This window comes from Notamacropus eugenii, chromosome 1 (assembly GCF_028372415.1).
Source record: "Notamacropus eugenii isolate mMacEug1 chromosome 1, mMacEug1.pri_v2, whole genome shotgun sequence".
Taxonomy (NCBI): domain Eukaryota; kingdom Metazoa; phylum Chordata; class Mammalia; order Diprotodontia; family Macropodidae; genus Notamacropus; species Notamacropus eugenii.
In genome coordinates this window covers 750,606,200-750,625,297 of record NC_092872.1, presented here as the reverse complement: position 1 = coordinate 750,625,297, position 19,098 = coordinate 750,606,200, and the positions used below count along the sequence as shown (strand labels likewise).

Below are 19,098 nucleotides of genomic sequence, written 5' to 3'. Positions count from 1 at the left end.
CATAAAAAATGACAAACAAATGACTTCAGAGAATCCTGGTCTGTAGGAATCAATGGAGAATAATGAGAGTGAAACAAGAGGATGATTTACACACAGAAAGCAAGTGAGAAGAAAAGTGATTTTGTGATTGGCCAGAGTTTCCAGAGCATCAGTGCTGAAGCAGTGTGCCCACCTCCTGTCACAGGTGATGGATACAAGGGCCCAAAGGGAGCAGAGAGACATATAGCATGGGCCAGGCCGTGGACAGAGGCACTTGGCTTGGCTAAGCAGCTCATTCTCTTTCCCTCTCCTCTCCCCTCTCTTTCCCCCATCTCTGTTTCTCTATGTCTGTCTTTATGTCTCTCATCAGGGAGGTGCATTAGCAAGAGGGATGCCACAAAAAAAAAAAAAGAGGCCACCAGGAAAAAATATGAAATGAACAAAGGGCATAGGAGGATAGGAAGGACAGACAAGGGAAAAAGGAGAGACACACAGAGTGTGTGTGTGTGTGTGTGTGTGTGTGTGTGTGTGTGTGTGTGTGTGTGTGTGTGTGTGTGTGTGTGTGTGTGTGTGTGTTACAGGAAGAGGTATGAGCATAGAAGGGCTTCCTGGAGCAGGAAAGGAGAAGCAGAAAGACAGAAAACAGCCAACCAGAGCGAAGCCTCTTCTCCTAAAGTCCACATGGCTGAAAACAAAACTGTCTTCCTGCTGTGTGAATTCAAAGAGCCGAGCCTCCTGCTCGGCAGTCCATCTCCATTATGAGCCTCTGCAGCATTAGCAGGATTTGGTCATGCACTGATTTGAAGGAAAGAGCCCTGTTCACGGGACTTCAAGCACTGGAGAGTTTGGCAAACCACCTTTAACCCTGAGGGTTACAGTCCTGGGCATGGTCCTACAGGGCACGGACAATAGCAACTTCCATTTGGAGAGCAGGTTTCAAAGATGGCAAAGTGCTCTGAAAGTACATCATAACAATTAATTCTCACAAAAACTCTGTGAGGGAGGGACTGTTTTAACCCCACTTTACAGGGAAGGAAACTGAGGCTCCAAGGGGTGATGAACACAGTGCTTTTGTATATGTCAGGAACTTTGAAGAGGTTGCTAGGATGGGATGAAAGACCTTTCAATCACCTTTGATGGAGAAGCATGGGACCACTGGGTCAGAAATCCTTCAAAATACAAAGAAATATTTTAAGTCTGACTTTTAGAGTGAGCTTCCTTCCCACCAACCATGCCCCCAGTGAGTGAGGCACCATTGTCTATTTATCAATCACTTATTACATTACTGTAGATCAGCCCCACAGAGAGCACTAACTAGCTCTGTGGTCTGGGGCTCAGTTTCCTCATCTGTGATATGAAGAAGTTAGACTACATGCAAAGTGAAATGAGCAGAACTAGGAGAACATTGTATGTGAAAGGTAGACTGAAGCCAACATTATTCAGTGGAAAGAGCATCCAACTTGGGAGTCAGAGGACATGACTCCAAATCTTGCCACTGCCAAATACAATGTGGGTTACCTTGGACAAGTCATATTACTTCTCTGGGCCTCAGTTTCTCAATTTGTAAAAAAGAAAATGGTCTGTAAAGTCTCTTCCAGCACAAGATCAATGATCCTGATCCAATTACCTTGGTGCTAAGAGCCCCAGAATGCTTACAGGCCTTTCAGAGGCCCTCTTGTCCAGCCTCCACTGAAACAAGGTCACCCACCCTCTCCAGCCCCCTGACAAGTGACCATCCAGCTCTGCTCAAAAATGTCCAGCAAGGGGAACCCACTGCACTTCCCAAGTGCGGAAGTGCTCCAAGCATAAAGAAGGAATTTGCCTCCAATGTGTCTGTTTCTCTGTAGCCTGTACCCAGTGCTCAGTGTTCTGCTCCTCGGGGCCAAGCAGAAGAGGACCTATTCCTTTTTCATGTGAAAGTCTTTCAAAAAGGTGAACCAGTTAGCAGAGCACACTGCTCTGCCCCAACAACCTAGATCCTCTGCTACAGGCTAAAGCTGTTGACTTTCCTCCCACCAATCCCTGGATGATCCAAGGACCTTCAAAATACTAGCTGCCTCCCCCAACGGCCTTCCTCAGATGAGTTACCCCTACGATTCTGGCCTGGGCAGATAACAGCGAGCTCCCTCCATCTGTATGTCATCCCTCTCTAGACACAGTCTCCCACTGAATGAGGCAGTGGTCAACATGTCCCTGGGCACTGGGAGCGATTTACTCTAATCTTGAATGAATCGACTACAAGCTATATTTCTTTCTTTCAACTTTCCAAGTCTATGGTTTATAGTGAATACTTGGAAAAACCAGAATTCTAATTTAAAGACAACGGAAAGGTCATAAAGCCCTCATAGAATCTGAGGGGAAAGGGATCACAGATGATATCTTGTCCTCTTGGACCACCTGACCAACAAGCAGCTACAGAGCATTTGCCCAAAGACCCTTTTCTCTGTAATGGAAACAGTTTATTTATATAATGCCTACTATGTGCCAAAACACTTTACAAATATTAACTGATATCACCTTTACAACAACCTTGAGAAGTAGGAATTATTGTTATTTTCATTTTACAGTGAAATACACTGAGGCAAAATAAGTTAAGTGACCTTCCCAGGGTTACACACCCAGTAAGTATCTGGGATTGGATCTGAATCTAGGCTCAGCACTTTATCCGCTATGCCACCTGGCTACCTAAAATGTCCATAATTATAGACTCCTTTGTCTCATTAAACATACGACCTCAAGATCAAAGACAGGAAAAAGGTCTCATGTCACCAAAATACTCACAGCTACAGTTTGGCTTTGTTTATGGTGATAGCAAAGAATCCCAGTGTGGGCTGTGCCCTCCACTGCAGGGTGGCTGGACAAAATATAGCACATCATTAAGGGAATGTCACCGTATCATGGGAAAAAATGAAAAGTAAGAGTTCAGAGAAGCAGAGAAAGATGTTCATGGACTGTGGCAAAATGGGAGGAGGAAGAACCAGGGCAAAAGTGAACCCAGTGAGAAAGATGCACAGAGAAGGACAAGAGTACGCCGAGAACCCAGCAGGATGCAATGACCAGGAAGAACCACAGTAGAGAACTATAGGCCACTAACAGAAGTGGCCCACAGGTGAGCTGGTTTTACTTAATCCAGCTCCACCCCCAGAATTCCCTCCTAAGAAAGGCTCGCTTGGTTGGGAAGGAGAAACAAAGATGTAGGGGTGGGAGGGGAAGAGGTTCTTCCCGTTTACCAACTATACAATGGTACTAAGGTGAGTTATTATCACCACTCGACCTGGCTCATGATTCTGTTTGTAGACAGTTTCCACTGTTGGGAAGTTCTTCCTTAAAATGAGCTGCCACTTATTGCCTGAGAACTACCCTACACTCTCTGAGCTCTCTCCTCTACCGACCAGCCATGGGAGCAACATATGGCTCCCTGATCTAAGTGAGATCCAACTGAGGGCGGGGTAGGGACGGGGGCAGAAAACAACCTCAGAGACCTGTGGTGAAGGGGCCAAGGGATAGCTACTAGACTCGTATTCCCTCTGCAATCTCCATGGGACAGTTGGGGGGTCAGTCTCTCTCTAGCTTTCCTGACCCTGGATTCCAAGCTGCTCCCAGGCCTGTCCAGGCCGAGTCCCACTTACCGGTCCTCCATTAGCTCTCGGATGGCGGCCACAGAAGGCCCAGCCCCCAGGTGGGTGTAATATGGACCTTCATCTTTCTCCACTATGTGCTCTGGGTTGAGAGGGAAAGAAAAAAATAAAATTATTTCAATAGTTGTCAAATGTTTACTGAGTGTCTGGTATGCACAAGACATGGGAGGGGGAGAGGGAAGATATAATAGAAGATTTGGAGTCAAAGGGTATGGATTCAAATCCTGATTCTGCCACTGATTGACTTCACACAACTATCCTGACATCTCTGAGCCTCCCTTCCTCATAGATAAAACCAGGTCAGTGGAGCAGATGATCACTAAGACTGCTTCCAGCTCTGACATTCAATGATCCTAGAATTTTAAGTCTCTTACATAGTCACTGTCCCCAGAGAGGTTACAGGCACACGGGGGAGACACTCTGTACCTACCTAAAAGAAATGATAGTAGTAGTAAGGACAATAGCAAAACGGCAAAGCACAGGAGGGAGAGGCTGTGTGACCCTGGGAAAGTCCTTTGGTAACTCTACCACAACAACCTGCAAAGAAGCTGCCTACCTGCATTAGAGAAAGGAGTTTCTTCTCCTGGGAGTGTCCTAGACTAAGGAAATCTCAGGTCTGGTCTCTATGCTCCATCAAATAAGAACAGATATTAAATTCATAGCCAATTAGGAAAATTCAGTATCCCTTAATACTGATTAGAGACAAAGACTTCATGGAAAAGCTTTGTTGGGGGCTACTTTCTGAAGGTCGGAAGGATGGGCAAAGCAGTGGTTCTATAAGGGTGCCTCCCTCCAATTTGGGAGTTTAGCTTACTTCAGATAAAAGAGAATTGACTGTTTTAGTTCACATACATTTTAGTCACTCAATAGTATTCCCCAAATAAACAAAACTTGTGTCGCACACATAGCCCCTAAGCTCAGAGCACACCAGACCTCGACTTCCCAAAGAATTCAACAACAAAAAATGCCCCTATTGAGTGGATACCGAGTGTGATCAGGTCTCTGGGCTCTTGCACACTTCACATGCCATGTGTGGCAGTTCTCCTAGCAAAGAATAATACCAGCCAACAATAAAAAATGGTTGAGAAGAGCGAGGACTGAGGGATGGTTGACAAGGACTGAGGGATACAGAAACCAAGCCACCAACTCACAGAATCATCGAATGGCAGGGCTCTCCATCTCCTTAGTGATCTGGCTAGAGTTCATAGGGAAGGCACAGTTGGGACCACAGTATAAACTAAACATCCTTGAATGCCAGACTAAGAAATCCAGTAGGAAATGGGGATACTTCTCAGGTTTTCCAGGGAAAGGACTGAGGATGGCCCAGATCCAGAATCCCATGCTTTCTGAAGATGCTGGGCCAATTTGGGGGTCTCGTTTAGTCTGAGGCGGGGTGCAAGTGCAGACTGAAGTGTTCAAGGGGCAGGGCCAATGGGACAATTTGTTTGGTTTGACTAAACGTATCTGTGACAAACTTTTTTCTTGCTTTCTCAACGACTGAAAAGGAGGAGGGGAGAAAGAACTGAGAACTGAAAATAAAGTAAAATAGAATTTGAAAAATAGGGGAAAAAAGTACACCCTTAACTGCTACCTTAGAAGCTCTGGTACACCTCGTACCCCTGCTTCAAACTGAATGAGTCCCCCAAATTTGCCCTGTGTCTGCAGAAAATAGGGGGTTCTGGGCTTGATTATGCTTAATCCTTTCATTGGAAAACCTGAGATGTATTCCCATTTCATTGCCTCCCCATTTCCTACTGGACTACGTAGTCTGACATTCAAGGCCTTTTACACTGTGGTCTCAACTGGACCACTTCCTTATGGAAAACCCTCAACTCTAGCCAGAAACTCTGGTTTCTAAGGTGGAAGGTAAAGAGTCGAGGAGACAGACGACCAAAGCAAAGTTAGGATGCCACAATTCTAATTCCGCGTCCCAATGCTCCAAAAGGTTAAAGAGGACATTTCTACCACAACTTAAAGTTAGCCAGGCCTTGTACTGCCTTCATTTCATTTGAGCCTCATAAGACGTCCAGAAGGAGGAACTACAGGTGAGAAATAAGAACCGCTCAGCTGTGCAGTCCGAAAGTCCAGCTAGACAGACTTATGCCAGGACCTACATGTGCATGGCAGCCAAGAAAGGACAACGTAACTCACTTACTGATTACAGGACAGACAGACAGACACATGCACAGAAAGAGAGCCTTCAAATTAAAGATTCATAGGATCATGGACTGAGAGCCAGGAGAGATCTCAGAGGCTGCTGAGTCCAAGCCATTGAACCTGGACATAATTTTGCAGATGAGGAAACTGAGACCTAGAGAAGTAAGTTGCCTTGCCCAAAATCACCCAGGCAGTAGCTATTGGGAAAAAAGGTGATCCCATTCAAAAAGGCCTTTGTTCCTTCCCTGTGCCACCCTCAAACTCCTTTTGGCACCTCAGTCCCAGGAGTACAATCTCATTTAATATATGCAGCAATCCTGTGAGATTGGTATAAGAGGTATTATTATCCTCATTCAAAAAAGCTGAGGAAATTGATCCTCAAGAGAGACTTAAGAGATGGGAGATTTTGCAACTGGTCAAGTTCAATTCTTTCAACGTACAGCTGGGGAAACTGAGTTCCAGAAGGTCTGGATGGTGTAGTAAAGAGAATACTGGAATTTGAACTAGGAAGTTCTGAGTTTGATTCCTGCCTTGGACCCTGATTAGCTATGTGACCTCAAGCAGGCTTCCCTTACTTCTCTGGGCCTTGGCTACTTAATTAGTAAAATGGAGGAAATAGCCCCTCCCTCACCAGGGTGTTGCGGACCAAATGAGCTATTATATCAAATGCTTTGCATACTGACATGTTTACTTATGTGTGATTACTAGAACAGAGGTCAAACATGACCCCAAGTTCTCTTCCTGTTGTCCATTATCTTGTGTTTGCATGGAATCGAGAAGTGGAAGAAGTGCTGTGACTGGATGTTTCCCTAGCGTGAGTGGCCAACGGGGGAAAATAAAACAAATGGTGGGGCCCAAACAGGAACAAGAGCTTGGTGAGGCAACTGTGAACAGGTCCTTGGGAAGGGAGGTGAGTAACAGTCCTTCTAACGTAACAGCTCTCCAAAGGACTGGGTCTGTTCTTACCAACGACAAGGCCTATGTCAGTTCTTAGAAAGCAGGAGCAGAAACGATCTCTCAAGAAGGGAAAACAGACTTAGCAAAAGGAGGGAAAAGGCTAGGCAGGAGGCCATTCATTAGTTTGGGAGGTGTTTTAATTTGTTCTGGTAAGTCAAAGAAAAGAGAGTGTAGTCTAGGAGTTTAGGCATGGGGTGGGGAGCAATTGAGAGACCATTCCAAGCTTTCCCAGTGAAGAAAGAAGAACCCAGCACTCCTGAATGCCAGAGCTGAGAGACTTTGGAGAGATGCCATGCCATCCAAATCCAACCTGGATCTGACCAAGATGCCCCTATATTTCACCCCTGGCAAAGGTGATAAGACAGAGAGGTGGAACAGTGGACAGAGCACTGGAGTCAGAAGACCTGAGTTCAAATCCAGTCTCAGACACCCAAGAGCTGTGTGACCCTGGGCAAGGAATTTAACTTCTGTTTGTCTCAGTTTCCCCATCTTTAAAATGGGGATAACAGCATCTACCTCTCATGTTGTTAAGAGGCTCATGTGAAATAACGTTTGCAAAGGGCTTAGCATAGTGCCTGGCACACACATGCAAGCTATCAGTACCACCAGTATTGCCATAATCACAATCTGGTGATACCTCCTGAGAGCCTCAGTTCCTCCCCTGGGCTGGCTTCCAATAGTCAGGAAGCTTTTTCTGATGTCAAGGCAAAATCATCTTTGCAGCACACATCCATTTCATCTTCAGGGGGCTGAGTTCAGTTCTCAGGAGCCAAGCAGAAGGTATTTAAGCCAGCCAATCAACAAACATTTTGTAAATGCCTACTATGTGCTAGGCACTTGTCATAGGAGGTTAGGATATGAAGGGGGAAAATGGAGCAGTTTCTTCCCTCAAGGAGCTACATCTTAAGAGTGGACACAACAAACGTGTGTGTGTACGAGCCTATACATATTTACACAGATAGCGAATACGTAGCAGTTGAATTGGGAGGGCATTAGTAGCTGGAGTGAGCATGCAAAAGGAGGTACTTGAGTTGAGTCTTGAAAGAAATCAAAGATTCTGAGAAGAAAGGATGAGAAGGAAGGGAGCACTACCAGAGCAGATCTGAGCAGGTCATGGAATGGCCTGTGGGAAGGAACAGCAAGAAGACTAGGGGGAAAACTCACTATTTGACAAAAACTGCTGGGAAAACTGAACAACAGAGAGATGGAAACTGGGCACAGACCAATGCCTGACACCGTACACCAGCATAAAGTTCAAATGGGTACACGATCTAGGTATAAACAAACTAAGGGAGCAAGGAATAGTGTATTTGTCAGATTTATGCAGAATGGAAGAATTTATGACCAAATAAGAGATAGAGAACATTATGAAATGCAAAATGGATAACACTGATTGCATTAAATTGAAAAGTTTTTGCACAAAGCCAATGCAACCAAGATTAAGAGGGAAGTAAAAAACTGGGAAAGAATTTTTATAACTAGTATCTGTGATAAAGGTCTTATTTCTAAAATATATAGAGAAATTCTCCAATTGATAAATGGTCAAAGGATGTAAACAGGCAGTTTTCAGAAGTTGAAATTAAAGCTTTCTACAGTCATATGAAAAAATGCTCTAAATCACTATTGATTAGAGAGATACAAATCAAAGCAACTCTAAGGTACCATATCACACCCATCAGATTGGCTAACATGACAAAACAGGAAAATGATACATGTTGGAGAAGATGTGGGAGAGTTGGAACACTAATTCATTGTTGGTGGAACTGTGAACTGATCCAACCATTATGGAGAACAATTTGGAGTTATGCCCAAAGGGCTACAAAAATGTGCATACCCTTTGACCCAGCAAGATCACTTCTAGGGCTGTATCCCAAAGAGATCATAAAAATGGGTAAAGGACCCACACGTATAAAAAATATTTATATAGTTTTCTTTGTGGTGGCCAAGAACTGGAAATCAAGAGAATGCCCGTCAGTTGGGGAATGGCTGAGCAAGTTGAGTATATGAATGCAATGGAATACTATTGTGCTATAAGAAATAATGAATAGGAAGACTTCCAAGAGGCCTGGAAGGACTTATATGCTGAGTGAAAGGAGCAGACCCAGGAGAACTTTGTACACAGCCACAACCAGAGTGTGTGAGGAATTTTTCTGGTAGACTTAGTATTTCATTGCAATGCAAGGACTTAAAAAATTCTCAATGGACTCGAGGCAAAATGCCCTTCCACATTCAGAGAAAGAACTACAGAACTGGATTGCAGACTGAAGCAGATCATTTTCTTTTGTATTATGTTTTGTTTTGTTTTCTGGTTTCTCCCATTCATTTTAATTCTTCTATGCAACATGACTAAGGTGAAAATGTATTTAATAGGAACATATGTGTAGAACCTATATAAAATTGTATGCCATCTCAGGGAGGGAGTGGGGAGGGAGGAGGAAAGGAGGGGAAAAAATCTAAGATATATGGAAGTGACTGTAGAACACTGAAAACAAATAAAATAATTTAATAAAAAAGAGTGATGGGTTAATAAAAGCTGAAAAAAAATAAAATGCAAAAAAAAAAGAGAAAGAAATGAGCAGAACCATGTGAACATTATACGCAGTAACAGCCACAGTGTGCGAGGACTATTTGTGATTAGTCCTTCACAGCAACATTCCCAAAGGACTCTTGAGGCAAAATGCCATCCACACTCAGAGACAGAACTGTGGAAGTGGAACACAGAATGAAACTATTTTCTCTTGTATTATGTTTTGGTTTGGTTTTTCTCATGGTTTCTTCCACTCATTTTAATTCTTCTTTGCAACATGACTAATGAGAAAATGTGTTTAATAAGAATGCATGCGTAGAACCCATATATGATTGCATCTCATCTTGGGGAGGGAGGAGGAGAAAATTTGGAATTTATGGAAGTGATTATTGAAAACTGAAGACAAATAAATTAATAAATTTAGAGAGGGAAAAGGCTAGGATGCTGCTATATACACAGAGTGCCTGTATGTGGAAGGGAGGGCCAAGTCTGAGGTTTGGGAAGGCAGGGTAGGGCCAGGCTGTGATGAGGATTAAATGCCAAATGTTTCCTGGTATACAGTAAATGTTTAATAAGTGCTTTCATTCACAAACACTGAAATGCTCAGAGCACATTTTTCAGTTTCTGAAGTCAATTACTCAGGTTCCTCCAGATTAAAATTGGAACTAGTGTTGGAGCTTAAACCCTGGACTGAAGACACCGCTGGTCAGATTCAGATAAGAGAATCCCAATGGGCCTGACCCTCCTTCACAAAAAAGTATAATGAAGGGCTAAACTAGATGACATGTAGCGAATTCCCCACAGGAAAAAGTGTGAATTGGTTCATCCTTTCTGGAAGATAATTGTAAAATTGTGTTAAAAAAAAAAGCTACTTGTCCTTTCTCCCACTACTGGGACTGGACCTATACATTCAGTCAATAAGCATTTACTAAGCATGCACCATGTGTCAGGCAACATGCTGAGCACCGGGGCTAGATGGGCAAAAGACAATTTTGCCCATGAGAAGTTCTATTCTCCAAGGATGTTACTTCTTAAGTAACTCAACTCTACAAACATGTTCATATCGTAACAATTCTTACATTCAAAAATGAACTATAAGCCCCCAATTGTAACCCAATCTTCTGAGTTTTGCATGGGAATATAATGGAATGCTAGTTTATCATAAGGAAAGACAAATATGGAGAATTCAGAGAAAGATGGAAAGACTTCTAGGACGTGATGTAGAGTGAGGAAAATGAAGCCCAAAACCAAGAAATGTAGTCAACATAACAACATAAACAAGGTCACCAGAGAGATGGGAAAGAGCTGGACAATTTCACTGGTCATTATCAGTACCGTACTTGCAAGAGTAAGAGACACTCCCTTCTTTCTGTTAAATGAATAATCTTTTTCTCCCAGTAATGTACAATGGCTGTCTGTTTGGAAGTATCTTTCCAAAACAAGGTGTATTAGCAAAATTTTTAAAAATGAACATAAAGTGTGTGGTAGTTAATTTAATTCAACTGACATTTAAATATTGATGTGACAGAGGGGTATGCTCAGACCTGAGGGGGCAGTGGTGAAAAACAACCCAGTCCCTTCTCTTACAGAGCTTCCACTACTAAACTCTCAGTCTCCCTGCAGCTAGGGCTTAATGGCATCTCAAACGGGTGCCATGGGGCCAGCTCTCTGGTTCAGAATCGTAGGATCACCTGACAAAAGATTTTCCAAGTGCTGGGCATGTTCTTTGGTTTCCAGCTCTTCAAAAATAAATGCAAGTAATAGTACCATATAAAGACATTTGTACGTCTGAGTCGTTTTTACTAACTTCCTCGGAGAAGAGACCCACTGGACTATAAGTTTCTTGGAGTCAGGAGCTGTCTTGCAAGATTACTAAGACGCCTAGGAAGTGGCTGAGATCCAGTTCCAGCCCAGGTCCTCTGACTCCAAACCTCCCACTTGGATGCTGCATCGAAGTGATTCTCCATTCCTTAACTCGTCAGTCCCAATTCGATACTTAATCCACTGTCTCTTTCATTTACCAAAACTTATGTAGACTACGAATGGCGACGGGTCCGGGTCCCAGAAAGATGGCAAGCCCTGTGTCCGGGAAGAAAGTGAGCCCTTCTCACCCCATCTAGGCACATGAGACTAACGGCTTGGTCCATCCCCATGATAAATTAAAACTTTATCAGAAACGGTAGTGCTCCCAAGGCCCAGAACAGGTATGGACAAGTGGAGAAAACAACCTGGATTCTTTAAGTTGAAACTGTCTCTGCCCAATGCATTTGAGTCCTTGGTACAAATGTGCGAGGAATACATTTAATAATTGTTTCTCCACTTTTGACTACTTCCTGACCATCTTCTATGCTTCAACCCCCACCTCCTCCCCATGTATACAAGCTCCAAGACTGGGACCCTGGCTTTGGATTGGTGACCATGTGTGAGCACTCTCCAGCCATCTTCATGCCATGCTTCCCTCCTCCAGCCCCAAAAGACCTCCCCCACCCTCATTTCTAATTATGGCTTTCAGAATAGCATCCTAATCAAAACAGCCACCCAAGGAAAGGACATGGCCATGACTTTGACTTTGCTGACCAAAACCCACCCCTTTCCTCCTGGGTTTTGTCTTCCCCTGTTAGAATCTAAGCTCCTTGAGGGCAGGGTCTATCTTTTCTTACTTTTATTGGTATCTCCAGCGCTTGGCACATAGTAAGTACTCACTGCAAGCCTCTTCATTCATTCTGGACCTATGATTTCCCCTCTCCACTTGCCAATCAGCAACTCCAACTGTGACTTACCCATGGTTGGAAGGAAGGAAGGGAAGGATGAAGGAAGGATGAAAGGAGGGAGACAGGAATGAAGATTTACTAAATATCTTTGATATGTCAAGCACTATGCTTAGAGCTTTACAAATATTATCAAGAAATGGGAGCTGGACCCAGATCAGCTTGATTCAAAGGTCAGCCCTCTAGCTCCTGCTGTTTCTCTGTACATAGGTAGGAAGGTAGGTGGATTGATAGCCAGATATATTGAGTAACTACTCAGTTTCTACATTGGGGCAATGCCAGAGACAGGAGGTGTTTTAGCAAAGTGCATGACTAAAGCTCACCAGCTATTCTGATGAGTAAGAAGGAGAGGTGTGGGCCGGATGATATAAAGCTGATTCAGAGCTGCTTGCATAACATGACTCTAGGAAAGGTGATTAATACAGTGTTACCAATCTGTAGGAAGGCCCCTGGGAGACTATTACTGTCTACAGCCCAATTCTGTTAAAATCCATTTTTATCAATTAACTGAAGAAAGCCCTTGGTGACATGCTTCTGAAATCTGCCCATGACACAAACCTGGGAGGTGAAGTCACTCTGGTAGATGACAAACTTGGGATCTAAACATGGATCAAATGCTAGGCTACGTGGGATATGAGGGAGAATGGGATTGTTGGGAGTAATTCAGGGAAGGAAGAGAAGTCCCAGAGAAGGTGGCATCTGATTCAGACTTTAAAGGACAGGAAGGATTCCAATAGGCAAATAAGAGGTAAGAGGGCATTCCAGGAAAAACTGAAAGCAAAGGCAGTCAAGGAGAGCATGCTGGGAAACAGTCATTAGTTTGGAAGGTACAGAAAAGATGTTTGGAGAAGCAGGGTGGAAATGGAAAGAGTGGGGCCTTGAGTAATAAGTAAAGGAATCCTGTGGAGAATAAGGAGCCACCAATCATTTTTAAAAATATCAGCAGAAATAATCAGGAGATTATCCTGGCAGTAGTCAGTGGATTGGAGGAGGAGATCATAGAGATGGGAGTTAAGTTAGGAGACTTTGAAACAAGCCAGACCACTCATGGTTGGGGATGGGTAAAAAGGGATGCAGCAGGAATAAACAGCAGGGCCTGGAGGGGAGGGGTGCTGTGTGTGTGAAAGAGAGGGGCAAAGACAGAAACATGAGAGATCGGGTGAAGGATGCCACAGGTTGGAGTCTAGGACTGACTGCCTTTGGCACTTGTAACTAGCACAGAAAAGGTTAAGAAATGCTTGAAATTTGATAGTTGAATGTGGAAAGGAGTAGGTTGGAAGAAGAGGTTTAATAAACTGAATTATGGACATGTAGCTTGAGGTACTAGTAGGAAATGGGAATGAGCATTCCCCTGGGGGCCCTTTAGGTGATTTCATCCTTTTGAGGCTCCGGATGAAGGTGAGTTGGGGTCTTCACTCAAACTCCTTAGAATAAAGGGGTGGCCTTTGGCACAGGCCACAATTCTTGTATCTTCACAAGTACTTCCAAGCAAGCAGAGTGTCTGGCTGCTGAGTCAAGGACCTCAAGTGCAGGATGGTAAGAGGGCAAGCTGAATATTAGCACAAGTTTCAGTGAAGTTGACTGAAAGAAGCCTGGGGCCTTTTGGCTACCTTAATATAGATTACCCAGCCCTATGTTGGGGACTGGTGAGGGAGTTAAGACAAAGGAGTGAATCCTCTGGTCAGCAAAGATAGAGAGCCTGCTGAGGACCTTGGGAATTGTCCACATGCAAGAGGGGACATGAAGCTTTCTCCTTTCAACCCTTCTCAGCTCTAGCAGGAAGGGGCTGGGAGAAGCCAGGAGGTCAGCCCTTCCACCTTCCCCTTCAGAAGGGCCTGGGTTAATCTGCCTGACCTCACCCATATGGAAGATTCCAAGCAAGAAGGAAAGGAATGTCTTTCTGTGGCAGAGAAAAGATTGGGCCTGGGGACTGGGAAGGAACAATGACCAAGTGACAGAAGAGACTGGGATTTGGCAGCAATAGCCAAGCAGACCCCACGGGCAGAAGGCATGAACCAGGGAATACTTTGGAGGGGGTGGAGAAGAAGAGGGCACATCAAGAAAAAAGGACATACGAAAAACAAAACAAGGGCGTAGGAACAGAGACTGTGATTTCATCGGTATGGGGAGGCCCCGGGGAGGAAGCTTCCAATGCAAGTTGGCACCTTCTCAACCATTTAGAGGGTTGCCTAGAGCACCAAAGAGGTTACTGGACTTGTCTAAGGTCACACCACCAGTAGCTCACAGAGGAAGGACGAACTCAGATTTCCCTGACCCAGAGGCCAGCACTTGCCCCACTTCCATCAGCACTATTACCTGGGATTCATTTCAGCTCCTCAAGCGGCCACCATACCAAACTGAGGACAGCAAAGAGAGGGACATCAATGCTGAGGGGAGCAAGAGGGAGCCACTGGAGGTGGAAAGAGTCAGGAACATCAATGCAGGAAGCCAGTGGAGGAATGAGTGCCCAGGAGCCTCAGGAGCCTAGATGTCAGGGAAAAGTAGAACCAAGGCCTGCAGTTCTGAAGGGCAGCCCTGAGTCTGTCTCCAGTGGAGGATCCAACTAGAAAGTACCAGAGAGGGAAAGAGAACTCCCCAAGTTCTAGGGGAAGAGTGAGGGTGAGGAGGGGAGGGAGGTGTGAACATGGTGGAAAGGGCCTCCATGTCTTGATTCAAATCAATCAATCAACAAACATTTATTAAGGTCTGCCATACTAACAGCAGAAACAAGCCATAATCTCAAAAAGCCTACATTCTAAGGTCATAATCGCAAAGCTAAACAAAATAATCCCTACTGTTTAAGAAATCCTGCAAGACAGAAACACTATTTTTCACCTTTTTTTGTTTTTTTTTTCTTTTGGTCTGTTTCTTCTTCTACAACTTGACTAACATGGAAATGGTTTACATGACTGCATGTATAGACATCTATATCCAATTGCTTACTGTCTTAGGAAGAGGGGAGGTGACAGAGGGAGGGAAATTTGAAACTCAGAATTAAAAAAAGAAGGTTGAAAATTGTTTTTACATGTAATCGGGGGAAATATTACTTAAAAAAAGAGGAATACTGCCTAATTTTAATATATGAGAAGTGTGGTATAATGAATAAGGGCACTGAATCCAGAAAGCCTGAGTTCACATCCTTCCTCAAAGGTGGAATAGCTCTGTCACCTTGCGTAAATTCATCTAACTACCTCAGTTTTCTTCTCAGTAAAATGATGCCATCTAGGGTCCCTTCTAGCTATGACCCCATGGCATGCATTTTTGGAGCAGAGCTTTCAATTAAGGCTGCATTTTGCCCTAGCAAATGAAAATGCATTTTTAAGAGTCACCAAACACAAGCATTTCTTGGATTCTTTGGACTGTTCAGTCAATTTTACGACTTGAAAGATGTGGTCTCGGAAAATTGGAAAGAAAGCAATTAGGAAGATGTCCTAGGTTAGACCTTCCATAACATACCCCAAATCAGGTCCAAATGCACATGTACTTTGTTTATAAAAGATTCAACCACTAAAAATGAAGAGAGACCTTGCACAACCACAGGCATTTGGGAGGGTGGGGGATTGTGTGTGTCTGTGTGTGTGTGTGCGTGTGAAATCGGAACAGAAATGATGGTGAATAGGGTGTTTCACAGGAAAACGTAGGTGATGTAAATTTTTTTTTTTAAGTTAAAGGGAAGAAAATAATTTGCATCCTCCCAACATCAAAGGAAAGCTCTCCTATGTCAAAACTCTGCTAGAGAGGTTTTGCTTAGCTGGCCTCAGGGGATGTGGGGGAAGGGGTGGAGCATTTCAGAGGAAGTGGGAAATAGGAGACAGTGAGGAACCCTAAAACTGGGATGACATCAGGAAAGAACAGTGTTACTGAAGGCAAGAGAAGAATCAGAGAATACCAGAGAGAGTGATCAGCCATATTATAGAGACTGCGAATCAGTCAAGTGAATGAAAGGCTAAGAAGTTAAATGACTCCTCATTGTAGGAAGATCATTGGAAGGAGCTGGGGCTATTTAACCTGGAGGAGGAAAGACTCAAGGAGGCTAGGCCAGTTTTCCTGGATGACTGAAGGGCCATCATGGAGGAGGGACCCATTGTTCTCTGTGGTTCCAGCAGGCTTCTAGAAAGGGAGGGTCACGCCAAAGAGACTATTGTAGGCTAGATACCCTTGTCCCAATGTAAGCCCTCCAAAAGTGCAAAGTGCATTGAGAGGCTTGGGTCCCTCCAAGCTGGACATCTTCATATGGGTGGATATGGTCATTTGTTGGGTGTGCTGTAGTATGAATGCTTTTCAGGTAATGAGGGGAGGGGGGTAAGGCGGCTTCAGTTCACAAGCTCTTGTGATTAAACTTCATTTCTAAGATGTGGATGTACTCTGACCAGGGCCAAGTATGATAGGATTATCTGCTCTGCCTTTATTAAGGAGCCCAAGTTTGAATTCTTTAAAAAAGTTTTTTATTGACAAGGGAAGTCACTTAACTTCTATAGCCTCAGTTTCTTCCACTGTAAAATGAGGGAGCTGGAATCAAGAGCCTTTAAGACTACTTGTAGCTCTCAATCAACGAAGCTCTGATAACTGCAGTTTCACTGGAGTTGAAGAGCCAACATGTGGAGTCTAAGGACCTGGCTTCAAATCCTATTTCTGATGCATATTACCCACTTGATCTTGGGCATATATATCACATTGCCCCATTAGACCTCAATTTCCTCATTCTTGCCACCTCTTGATCCCTATTTTACAGAGAATCTGTTACACCATCAGCAGCATAGGGCCATCCAGATTTTATGTGAAAGAAGACCTCCAACCAATGAGGTAGAAACACTCTAGAGGTAACCAAGAACCAACTGACAGAGGGTTGTTCTTTAAATGGAGATCAATGAATTCTCCAAAACTTGCCCCTATTGCTTTGCTCTGCCCTCAGTATCTAGCAGAACCAGAAGAATTGCTCTAGCACATGCCAGCCTTGAAGAGGGCTCACAGGACCCTCCCTCAAACCTCCTTCCTTGTCTTCTTTGGATGCTCTCCACTTCATTCACATCCTCCATCAAACATGGCAACCAGAGCTGAATGCAGCATTTCAGACATGGCCTACCCAGGGCGAGTCCTGACAGAGCTTGGGCTCCACTATTCTTTATTGGCAATTCTGGCTCTCATCTGCCACATGCTTAAGGGCCACCAAAAGGTAAAAGAAACTTACCCCATCACCTGTACCTTCCACAGTGCCTACCCCTTGATTGATCTTAAACCCAAGCAGAGACTTCTGCTTTTATGAGTTAAATTTACGTCCCATCATCCAAACTGTCATCCAACAAGTTTTCTACTGGCTCAGGGAATTTATAAATGTCATGAGCATGTTCCCTAGTCTTCTATCCAAGTCATTGATTAAATATTAAACAATACCTCAAGATCAGAACCCTGTGGCCCTCTGCTGGAGACATGCCTACAGATGGAGACTTGAGAATCTCAGCGTAGAGACAAGGAGGTGATAAGACCTGTCTTGCCAGCTGTAAGTTTGAGAGCGAGGAATATGATGTAATTAGATATGACCAGTGGACACCTTAACTCCGGAAAGCAGCTGCCTATGGGCAAGAACAGTCAGAGCCATCATTTGCCCTAACCAGTCTGTACCATGCTTGGATGAGAAAGGCCGACCCAGTGTAATTACCACTGTGCATTAAAGTATGCTCCTCCCCCTGCAGGGTAATTCCTCTCATCTCAGTACTCTGGCGCCAGGGACCTGGAAAGCAGCCACAGCAATGGGGCTCCAGGCCACAGCAGGAAAAAGTGGGGAACCGAATAAGACTGCCATTTGCTGACCAGGGTGCCAGGGTCAAGAAAAGACAACCTGCCCATTGTGGGGAATAAGCCTTCCATGACCTCGGAGCAAGGGGGTGGTAGTGGCACACAACCTACAGTCCCATTAGGAAGGGTGGGTGCCTTGTGGGGAGGTTTTGGTGGCACCTAATCACCCACTATCCCATACAGCTCTTTCTTCTTATTCGTGTTCCTGATTTTTACTCACTCCCTTTTCTCCTCTTTCTTTTGCCTCAGTCTCCTGTTCATGCCTCAGGCCAATGCCTTTCTCATCCCAACCTTCTCCTTCAATTTACATGGCAACCCAAAGCACCACTGTGTACAGCCTTTGACCCAGCAATTTCTCTCCCAGCTCTGAATCTCAAAGACATTTTTTTTTAAAGAAAAAGGACCTATATGTACCAAAATATTTATAACAGTTCTTTTTAAAGTGGCAAAGAATTGGAAATTGAGGGGATGCCCATCAACTGGGGAATTGCTGAACAAGTTGTGGTATACAATTGTGATGAAATACTATTGTGCTATATGAAATGATGAACAGGAGGATTTCAGAAAAACCTGGAAAGATTTACATGAACTGACACAAAGTGAAGTGAGCAGAACCAGGAGAACATTGTACACAGCAACAGCAACATTGTAAAGTGATCAACTGTGAATGACAGCTATTCTCAGCAATATAAAGATCCAAGACAATTCTGAAGGACTTATGATAAAAAATGCTATCCACCTCCAGCAAAAGAACTGATGGAATCTGAATATAGATCAAAGCAAACTTTTTTTAACTTCATTTTTCTTGGGTTTTTTTGTCTGTGTTTTCTTTAACAACATGACTAATATGGAAATCTGTTCTGCATGACTGCACATGTATAACCTTTATCAAATTGCTTACTGTCTCTGGGAGAGAGGAGGGGAAGGAAGGAGGAAGAGAATCTGGAACTCAAAATCATTAAAAACTGTTTTTACAATTGGAAAAAAATAAAATATTAATTAAAAAAATTAATCCCAAAGTTTAGGCTTCATTCCTTCTCTCTTGAATTCCTGCGATCCAGGAATCAAACAGTAAGCATTTATTAAGTACCTACTTTGTGCCAGGCATTGTGCTAGGTACTGGGGATATAAGTATTCAGAATTTAATACTTTCTACTCAAAAGAAGCTTACATTCTAATGAGAGAGCCGCTAACTGGACCCTCTTCTCCTATCCATTTTCACACAGCAACCAAAAGGACAATTCCAAGAATTCATTTATTTGTTCTTTTTCTCTCTCTC

At 43.8% G+C, this 19,098-nt stretch overlaps 1 protein-coding gene across 3 annotated transcripts in view; it reads right to left on the bottom strand.

Moving 5' to 3' along the window:
* Nucleotides 1-19,098, bottom strand: part of TET3 (tet methylcytosine dioxygenase 3) — a 130,338-nt gene that overhangs the window by 22,490 nt on the left and 88,750 nt on the right. For all 3 annotated transcript variants that reach the window (XM_072640640.1, XM_072640714.1, XM_072640788.1), the window contains one exon: nucleotides 3,609-3,699. In XM_072640640.1, the coding sequence (XP_072496741.1) occupies nucleotides 3,609-3,699 (91 nt within the window). The remainder of the gene's footprint in view (nucleotides 1-3,608; nucleotides 3,700-19,098) is intronic.